Source organism: Sardina pilchardus, chromosome 8, assembly GCF_963854185.1.
Source record: "Sardina pilchardus chromosome 8, fSarPil1.1, whole genome shotgun sequence".
Lineage (NCBI taxonomy): Eukaryota > Metazoa > Chordata > Actinopteri > Clupeiformes > Clupeidae > Sardina > Sardina pilchardus.
Window position 1 is genome coordinate 17070976 of NC_085001.1, and position 10000 is coordinate 17080975.

Consider the following 10000-nt stretch of genomic DNA (forward strand, 5'->3'; position numbering starts at 1 on the left):
ACGAAGACATCCCACCGGACGAGGTGTCTGGCTGGGATATCGACTTCTGAAAGTGTGTGGTCTAGTCATCACTCCGTCTGTCTCTCTCTCTCTCTCTCTCTCTCTCTCTCTCTCTCTCTCCTCTCTCTCTCTCTCTCTCTCTCTTTCTCTCTCTCTGTGTGTGTTTCTCCTTAAAAACCTCTGAGCTGGATCTAAGTGTGTGTCAAGAGAAGTGGCCATGAAGGCCGACACCGCAGGGTGTGTGTGGTGTGTGTGTGTGTGTGTGTGTGTGGTTTGTGTCAAGGATGGACACAGCCGGAGCAAGGGTTCGGTGTCACTCTGGCTGTGTGTCACTCTGATGTCCACTTTGAGAGGCGTCCCAAAACAGACAAGGGGACTGCAGGACGTTAAGCCTGAGGTCACTTCCCAGAAGCACTCTGCACACCACAGGGCTGCTCTTAAGTCTTCTCCAAGCTCACAGCCTTTAGAGGACTCTCAAAAGGATGCTCTCAGGGATGGACGATAGCAGATCAGGACTGTTAGGGGAGAGAGATGGAGAGAGAGAGAGAGAGAGAGAGAGAGAGAGAGAGAGAGAGAGAGAGAGAGAGAGAGAGAGAGAGAGAGAGAGAGAGAGAGAGAGAGAAGGATAGAGAGGGAGGGGGGGTAGAGAGAGATGTCAGATGAGTATAGCGAGAGAGCCGAAAAAGAGGAGCCAATGTTATAAAAGGCTCCAGGTCATTCAGGTGTTTAACAAGTGCAGTATACAAGTCCAAGCTACGATGATCTATACAGTACATCCAGTACATACAATGCTATTAGCTTTAGTCTCAGGAAGAAAGGGGAAGAGTAGACTTCAACGATGTGTGTGTGTGTGTCTGTGTGTGTGTGTGTGTGTGCATACGCCATGAGTTAATGACGGCAGGGATGAAGTTCAGGAAAGGAGAAATGGGGAAAGGAGAAAACTTCTTCCGTCTGACGCTGGTGTGATCCAGACAGCATCCGTCCGGTCTGACTGGAGCCCAGATCAGGACCCGACCCGACCCTGCCCAGCTCAGTGTCCAGTGTCCAGCCTCCGGCCCGACCTTGCCCAGGGTCCAGCCTCCAGCCTCATTTGCAGGACCCGACGCAACCCTGCCCAGGGTCCGGCGTCCAGCGTCCAGCCTCATCTGCTCTGGAGGAGCTCTGGGCTTCTCTGTCTGCTTCTTTACTGTTTTCAGAGTATTTGGAACCCCAGCCGATCTTCTCCATGCACGTCCTCTGCATGAGCAGCATGGAGTGTGCCTTAGTCAAACAATAAAAAAACAACAAAACACGTACAACTGCAAAATATCCAGGCCTACTTCGTGACAGTTTGTGGGTAGGCTATTGTACTTTAATGACATGATTGAATAAAATGATTGCATGTTCTACACAGTTCCTGTGTTGCTCACCAGAGTCATCAGAATACTCATCGAGAAGTTGGAGTTCTCTGGGTCCTCACGTTCTTCAACAGGAACCAACGCAGAACACAGGACGCATTACTGTCTTGCCGATCAATGAGCGCAGGATGAGGATGGCAAGCTAAGTGCACATACAGTATAACCTAGGCCTCATTCATGGCAGACGTGTACTTTGTGAATTCTCTGTACTTTGTAAAGCTTCACTCGTGGTTCTCTGAGCAGTGAGCATCCCAGAGGGACCTCAGCAGCAAGCCACGCCACAGATCTCATGCATCAGTTGTATTTTTCTTATTTTATTTAAACACTTTGTGCCAGGCCACTATATTTTGTCCATTTCACTTAGCGTCTAGTCTGTGCCAATCAGAGTTTTTGCTCTCCTAATTTATGCTCTGTCTAATGCCCATATCAAACACAGAATGATCCCGCTAGTAACTAAGTGTGATTTATTTCTATTTTGTGTTTTTAAGATATTACACACAGATTTTAAACACTAAATTAAGAAAAGCTGTGAAAAAAATGCTATAGCCCTACTGTAAATGTTTTTACAATAAACACATCAATGACCAAGAGCTATGAGATCTATGAGCTATCTGTATCTATCTATCAATCTATCTATGTGTATGTGTATGGATACAGTATGTGTATGAATGTATGAGTTCATGGCTAAATTACTTTGAACACATGGCTGCATTAGTGCTCTACAGTAGTACCCAGCAGAACTGCTGGTGGTTTCGAGCTTACATACGCTAACCACAGCATTAGCAAGGGTAGGGGCAATTGCTCTGTCGCTAGTTTGGAGTTTAACACGGTTTTAAACTCCAACTCCCAACTCAAACAACAGTTTAAAACCGTGTTAAACTCCAAACTAGCGACAGAGCGACCAGTTCTGCCCCAGTTCTGGTCCTGCTCAGGTGCAGCCTGTTACCCTCTGAGCCTAAGTGCTGTACAGCAGCATAGAGTTGAAGATTCGAGACCAGAGGCTCCACGTCTGACAAACGGAGAGAGATTCAACAAAAAGGCAGCCGCGTATTCATATGTAACTTTATTGATTTGAATGTATTGACTTGAATAGTCTTTGCAGAGGGCTGATCTTTTACATGGGCAAGACTCTAACACAGAGGCGTTCACCAACAGAGCTGACCTCCAGGGTTCCATGGGTTAAAGGTCATAAGGTCACAGGTTGTATTTCCTGTATCCTTCTCAGCCCTGCAGGCTTCCTGTAATGGGCCACATGTGAGCCTATCTAACAGGAAGCTACATGTCGGAGATCTAATCCCATGACAATGTAATGACAGAAAAAAAACAAGACAAGGGAATTATGCAATTAACAGAAAATAAATAAATGCATTTGAAGGTCATTTCCATATACAAATATACTTTCTTATGAAGCTTATGATACAAGCAATTCCTTTTGCCTCCCACATATCATTTACAAAATAGATTATACATTGTGTTATAGGAAGCTCTTTAATAGAAATATACAAATTAGAGGAGTGTTCTGGCTATATGTCTTACTCTATAATGTGATGTTGATATATATTAAATAAAGTCGTATAATTTTCCATAGAGAGTTTTGCTCTGAATGCTCATGCCTGTCTTTGAGTGGGAGTCCACTCAATACCACACATAATCAGGAGTAACTGCAAGAGATCCCATGCGAAGTGGCAAATAGTTCACTATAAACAGATACCAAATCTCCATATACACTACACATGTGTTTTCTAAAACATTGTCAGTTATATAGGTCAGAGGAACAAATTGTCACCCTCTTTTAACTTAAGAAATATTTGATGTAGAAATGCTATGTCAACTTTAAATGGAAAAAAATAAATATTTAATTTTCTTAATCATTCTAAAGGGTATTTGCTCAAACCTAATGTTAAGTGGCTTTAGACATAAAACCTAGCTTTAAAATGGCTGACATATTCATCTGTTAAAGGCACTTTCTTAGAAAACATCAGTTATATCACAGTAATCATGTAGTTGACAATATGTACAGTTCGAATATACAAATACAATAAAGAAAAAGTTAGCATCTAGAGTCCATTTCTGAATAAATACCTGTCTCGCTCACATATGATGCATGTATAAAGTTTTTTTTTTTCTTTTTTATAGAAATACTCCTGCAAATAGTTTTTCTTTGGTTTGATGTTTGGTGAAACTTCTAGTCAATTCTCTGCATCACCTTCAATAGTACTAAGTAAACAAACAAGAATGAGTCCTGTTCAATGAAGCTGTTAACAGTGTGGGTGCCATCTTGCATGACTCAGGACATAGAATGAACCCCTGTCATCACGTCTGCGTGTTTACGTTGACGTTCACCCCAGGTGCTACTCTACTAGCCTTGTGATAGTGGTACACTGGAATGTAAAGGTGTGCATGCAGTCTTGTACAGTGCTGAACACTACAGCCGCAACTGTGAGACGATACTGCGGGGTGGATATCTGAGAAAGCCCAGTGAACAGCAACACTGAACACTTACACCTTAAATCAACTCTAACTCTCAAAACACAGACCCGTGAGGAGGATGCCATATAACTATGCAATAAGCAGCTGAATATTGACCATACATACATACAGAAATTCATAGCCATACTATAGACAGATAGATGAAAAAGTAAGAGCACTTTCTGTGAGGACTGGAATTAACAGTGAAATAATACACATTTCCCTAAAGTCTTTATGTCATCCATGTACATCGTTGCTCAATGGATGCAATTCCTTTTATAACTTTCTCTGTACACATGCACTGATATACACTACCCCCAAAACTGCTAATTAGAAACTTTACCCAACTAGCCCTACCTACCTAATTACCAAAATATTGTAAGCAATTGTGTAATCTCTTAATTGAAACAAAACAACACCATGTACAGATGACATAAAGGCCACTTCGAAGCACTGAGCAATGTAGCAATGTATAAGTCACTGTTTGTGTGTGACAAAATAAAAAATAACATACAATATGCACACGTTCCTGGCAAAAGAAAATGCATGATAGCACACATGACTCGACAAGAAACGAAACAGCCATTAAACACATATTTTTGGCCTCTCAGTTTAAATATATGTATATGTATACTGTATATAGCAGCCGTATGGATACTGGGATCAGGTCTTGCATAGGGAGTTGACAAGGCAACGGTATAAACATACAGAGGAAGCTGTTGAATTGCGTGTCACCACTGTTCCGCCATTAACTCCACTTTCATCAACCTCTCCAACAGAACGCTGGTTTGGGCTGGCACCTTCAGCTGCTTGGCAGTGTGTCTTGCTACACTGTTGAGAATGTCAGTCAGGGTACTGCAAGGTTTTGAGTGGGTGGAAGGAATTTCGTGTCCATCCATTGGGTGAAGATCCAGTGTCTCCTCCCAACCAAACGTTAAGTTATTGACTTGAAAGGCACTAGTTTGAGTAGTCTTTTGAGGAGAGGTGATATCTTAACCCTTGGGCAAAACTCAACACAGTATTTGGGCCGTTCACCATCTCCATAGACAACGCCTGGTTCAGTCTCAGGTCGCAGGTGGGGCAACTGGGGGGACCCCCAATGTAGGCTGCGGGCAGCAGTCTCTCTTGTGTCCCCTATGTTGAGTGAACGTCCCATGGCGCCCAAAGCCAAAGGGGGAACCCAAGCACACCTGGAAGGGCTGAAGGTCCAGGGCGGGCCTCAGGTGGAAGTTTAAGGGTGGAAGCTCATTACTTTCTGAAGGTGGAGGTGGTGGTGAGGGGGACACGGAGGGTTCGGGTGAGGAGAGGGGTGTGGGAATAGAAGGTGGAGGATGGAGGGTGGGTGGGTGGTGTTTCATTATCTGCAGGCACAGGAGTCCACGGTCATGTTGGGGTAGACCTTGAGCACCACGTTCTTGTCCTCGTCCAGGAAGAGGATGCTGAGAGGGGACATCTTCTCGGGGACACAGCAGGGCTCCGGGATGCCCGGCACCACCCCAACTGCCCGCACAATGCTCTGGATGGTGGCATGGTTGGAGGGCTTCAGAGACTGAAAGAGAGAGGGAGAGAGAGAGAGGGAGAACAAGGTCAATCCTCAGTCACAGGTCTGTACAACACTATTTTGATAATGAATAACACATTAAAGACACAAACATTATTCGAGACACAGAGGGTGCTTGTCGAACGAGACTGACATTGATTTAACCTACACATTGTATTTCATTAAACTCTACTTAGATCAGTATAGGGTCTGTATCAATTCACACTTGATTTGGAGGACTTTGGAGGACTTGGAGGACTTTCAGTAAAATACTTTATGGTAGCTGTTCACCACCATGTTTATCACACATAAGCAGCAAGCAAACAAAGGCTTCGAAGTCTCCTCTGTCTATACCTTATAAAACCTCTCACATGTATAAATTCATTTGTAAAATACATTTGTAAACAGCATATGTCATCATATGGGGACACCATGGGGAAAGTGCAAAAGAAAACAATTCGTAGATTCCATCTAATCTGTATAAGATGTCTCTGACATTTTCAAATCCATGCTAAACATTATCTCACTGGACACCAAAGATCAGCTATTGATTTGATCAGCTATTGACATCTTGTTCGATTACTGCTTCAATCGCTGATATGCTCAGATCGTGACTGTGATTTGAGTTTGACCTTTTGGCATTACACACCAACACCACAGGGTGGCGCTTTAGTCTTACGTTCCAGTTTGCGCACTCGGGTCCAAGAGTTATTAGGTGACAATTAACATGCGCTAACAACAAACCCTTTTAGCATGCCTAGCAAAGAATACAAACACACACAAAGAGAGAGAGAGAGAGAGAGAGAGAGAGAGAGAGAGAGAGAGAGAGAGAATACACAGGAAGGAGCGGATTAAGCAATAAAACGTGCTGTAGCCTATGTTTACCAACCTTGGGCATTGGGAACTGGCAGGAGCCTGCGCAGTAGTAGGCATCAAATGACTTCGGGGAGATAATCCACTCGCTCCAGCCGATGTCGGCGAAGTCCACCTTCAAGTACCTGCGCGCGCAATTCCGCGGCTCATTCCACTGCTTCTTGCGCGCCTTCTTGATGGTCTGCTCGTCAAACTGTAGGAGCGGGTTCTTATGTCGGTGGTTTTTGCGTGTTTTTTTACGTGGCCTCTTGGCTGGTTTGCTCTCAACAGGGTCGTACGGACTCGTCTCGTCCCACCCAGTAACATCATATGGATACTCTGGCCCCGGAAGCTCGTTGTTCTGTAAAGGCAGGAGGATATTTGCGGACCGTCTCCTCCTTGTATGAGTCGTGGCGTTACGGTTGTTAAGTCCCAGCCGGTGGAGTCCCGGAATGACCGTGGCTTTGTGTCTTTGCAGCGTTGATACCACACTTTCTGGCTCGGATATGGCCGAGTCGTTGGCGTAGACCAAAATGTAAGGTGTACGGTCTGACAGTAGTTGTTTCCAGGGCCTTCGGCCTTGCGAATTAATATCAACACCAATGAGGAGTTCGTCATGGTGTTTCGCCTGATTAATCACGCGCGTAATGTCCTTCCACTGCCACGAGATGAAGTCCCTGTACATTGTGGAAACATTTATTCGGAAGTGGCCGAGAGTTCTAGTGTTGTTGGCAACGGAAGCAAAACTCCAAATGCCCAGCTGGACGTGCCCACGTTGCCGCAGGCCATGGCGAGGGCAGTGTTTTGGCCGGACGCAGCCGTGAGTGTGGTTGTGGAGGTCCCCGATGTAATAGTGCAGAGTGGCCGAAAGCACTTCCTCCGACTTGGTGAGGGACGTCAGGTTGAAGATTTGCAAGGGCCTCTTGTTGATGTTCCCTGTTTAGAAAAATAAAAAAAAATATTTAGAAATACAGAGAGGGCTTCAGCCAGGAGGTTGCAAAAGCAAGTTACAGGTGGAGGTTTCCAGAGCACCCTATACTTAAATCATGCTTCCTGACATCTGCATTGCCAAAGACTACCAGTAGAGAGCAGTAGCCTACTTTCTAAGATATTGGTGCGTTTTCCTGGGCTGTAACAAAGTGCTTGCAGTACCAAATTACTACAACCACAGGGACTGAATGCATTTAAAAGATTCAGCTATCTCTCAATCCATGCACCAAAACCTAAGCATAGTGAACATAACGACTACACAACCAGCTTCTATCATTTAAAATATTACAAACGTGAGGTTTTCCTACATAGAACTGCCCAACAGACCAGGAGTGTGTAATAATAATTAAAACGGAAATTATACATTATATTACAAATTATATAAATGAATGTAGCTTATGTGGACGAGGCAGTGCCACGCTGTTCACAATATGCGTCTGGAAATTCCATTTAACTTCCCCCTACGCTTCGACGATCAACAGGTGGATCCACAACTTGAGCGGCAGACAAACAAGTGCAGCTCAGCAATGCTGCAGTGTCTTACAAATGTTTCAGTGTCGGACGGCCGTGAAACAACTAAACTGCGAAATATTGTAATCAGGGACATTGTTTGGATAACACATTAACTGTAAAGCTTTGACATTTCACAACCTCGCCACAAAGGCCACAAGAAAGTGTTAACATACCCAAATGCGCCCTGAAACTTCTAACAGTATTCCCGTCCTTGAAGGGAAATCCTGCCTGGTTATACTTGGCGTACAACATCTGCATGTGTTCGGACACCGTGTCCTGTAGACTCAGGTCATCCTCGGCTTTTTTGGCGTGTTGCTCCTTGTCTTGAGCGTCCACCAAAAGTCCCAATTCCAAGTCCTTAGTGAGTCCCGTAAAATGTTCTTTCAAGCGAGCGCAGTATCCAACGTACAGATAGCTCCATCCAAGAAGCAGGACAAACACACGCCGACAACTCGCCATGCTTCGGTTATCAGTCCCGACTGCAGAGAGTTGACGAAAATCAGAGTTTCCTCTAGGCTGTCGCTGCAGAGAAAGTCCCCGAGATGCTGTCTGTCGTGTGAGAAACCATCACCCGGGTAGGGCGAAAGCACTGGAGAAGTTCAGACACTTGGGTGAAGATGGTGAACTCTCCTCGCACACAAAAGTGTTGTAAATCCTGTGAGCGTCAGTGCGCCGGGGGATGTTCGTGCAAATTGAGGTCCTCCACCTTGCAGTTGACTGTAGGGGTCCAGCGGGGTAGTCCCTATGGTTTTGTATCTTAACTATGGGCTGATGTCGGAACCGACAGCCAATCGCACCCCTTCTCAGCTTTCATAGAGAGTAAAGCGCGTTGTGCTTGTAATATATAGGGGTTGTGAGAGCTGTTGGGTATTCCTCTCCAACACGGAAACCGCGCAAGAGTGGGGCCGAGAGGGAGGGAGAGAAGTACTGAGAGAGAGAGAGAGAGAGAGAGAGAGAGAGAGAGAGAGAGAGAGAGAGAGAGAGAGAGAGAGAGAGCGCGCACTTTGAGATTGGATTTCAATATTTATGGTTTAACATGGACGCACACATGATTATCTCTTACATCAACGATATGGGTTTTTTTTTTTCTGTAAGAGTCCTCTGGTTCCAAGATGAATTTTATCGTTGTGATTATGAAAAATAAAATTAAAAGACATGTAGGAGCTCAATCTTGAAATAAAACAGCTTCTGGCCAAGGTAACAGTATATCTTTTTCGCTGTCTTAGCGCCAGACCAGGCGCATGATAAAAAACGTCCCCAGTGAGCGATGGCATGACTCATTTTCTACTGTTTGGAATGGCCGAAGGTAAGATCCGTGAAATGTTCCACAGCAAAGCTGTGCGTCTGGTGTGCCGTGATGAATGCCGTGGCTTATTGGCGGCATTAACGGCTCTCGTTCCCATTTACCCGAGTTCAATAGAGTTAAGCACACACATCCTGTACATGACGGTCTGATCCGGATGCCCCATCGCATCCCCTACACACCAGATCCATGCGCAGGCTTTAAATACCGCCTCTCTTACACACGCTATTTGACTCGTAGCCAGACAGAGCCCCACTACAGGGATCTTCTGAGCACAACTCAAATATATAGAGCTGTGCACCTTTCATTCGTAGTTTGATCGCTGCGTTACATGTGGAGTTCGGATCCTCTTCTTGTCCGATATATTTAATTGCTTTGCGCACACTAATTTCTAGTGATTGTGAAGAGTTAAAACTCTATATAATACAACATAAACACTTTTATTGCTGAGAAAATGTTTCCATAGATCAGGGATTAATTAATGTTTGCTTTTATTCATAATGATTAATTAAAGCATGCTTCCAGCAGCTAAGGTTTAAACCTTGCGATCATAAATACGTCGGTCATGGATTGGCACATGTTGCCTGTTTTTTTTGTGTGTGTGTGTGTGTGTGTGTGTGTGTGTGCGTGCGCGCGCGTCAGCATGTGTGTATCTTCTGCAGCGATAAAGCTTCCTCACTTCCATCGCATCGCCACATCAATGAGTTGAGGCCAAACGAGTTTAAAAACGTGTTTGACGGAGCGACCCATGAACCGCCACCCAGCCTGCGTACGGAGGGGTTTGCTCTGTGATTAGTCAGTCCACACACCGGGGCCGCACGAGTGCTGTGGTGCGGGGTGGGTTCGCCAGCGGGTGGGGAGGCGGTCAGATGGTGAAGTCCTGAGTAACCCGTCCGGAATGTGAGAATTTAGAGGTGGACTCGCCGCTAGGAAGGG

General features: G+C 45.1%; 2 protein-coding genes across 2 annotated transcripts in view; one reads left to right on the forward strand and one right to left on the reverse strand.

The window, feature by feature from the left end:
- The window catches only part of prkg2 (protein kinase cGMP-dependent 2), a 25984-nt gene extending 24466 nt beyond the window's left edge, over window positions 1–1518 (forward strand). The window contains exon 18 of the mRNA XM_062543895.1: window positions 1413–1518. Coding sequence (XP_062399879.1) covers window positions 1413–1518 — 106 coding nt within the window. The remainder of the gene's footprint in view (window positions 1–1412) is intronic.
- Window positions 1519–2445: 927 nt separating this feature from the next.
- bmp3 (bone morphogenetic protein 3) lies at window positions 2446–8554 on the reverse strand. Its single transcript, XM_062543017.1, has 3 exons — window positions 7935–8554; window positions 6296–7194; window positions 2446–5415 (listed from the first exon to the last, which is right to left on the reverse strand). Exons 1-3 carry the CDS (start codon window positions 8218–8220, stop codon window positions 5224–5226), a joined length of 1377 nt encoding a protein of 458 aa, XP_062399001.1. The 5' UTR covers window positions 8221–8554; the 3' UTR covers window positions 2446–5223.
- Between the last annotated feature and the right edge of the window lie 1446 nt (window positions 8555–10000).

Bases quoted from the DNA above. Each gene is read 5' to 3' on its own strand.
- bmp3 (XM_062543017.1), bottom strand. From the start codon at position 8,220: ATGGCGAGTTGTCGGCGTGTGTTTGTCCTGCTTCTTGGATGGAGCTAT. The intron at 7,195-7,934 runs GTATGTTAACAC...TTTTCTAAACAG, and splicing joins AAGTTTCAGGGCGCATTTGG to GGAACATCAACAAGAGGCCC. The intron at 5,416-6,295 runs GTTGGTAAACAT...TCTCTCTTTCAG, and splicing joins GCCAGTTCCCAATGCCCAAG to TCTCTGAAGCCCTCCAACCA.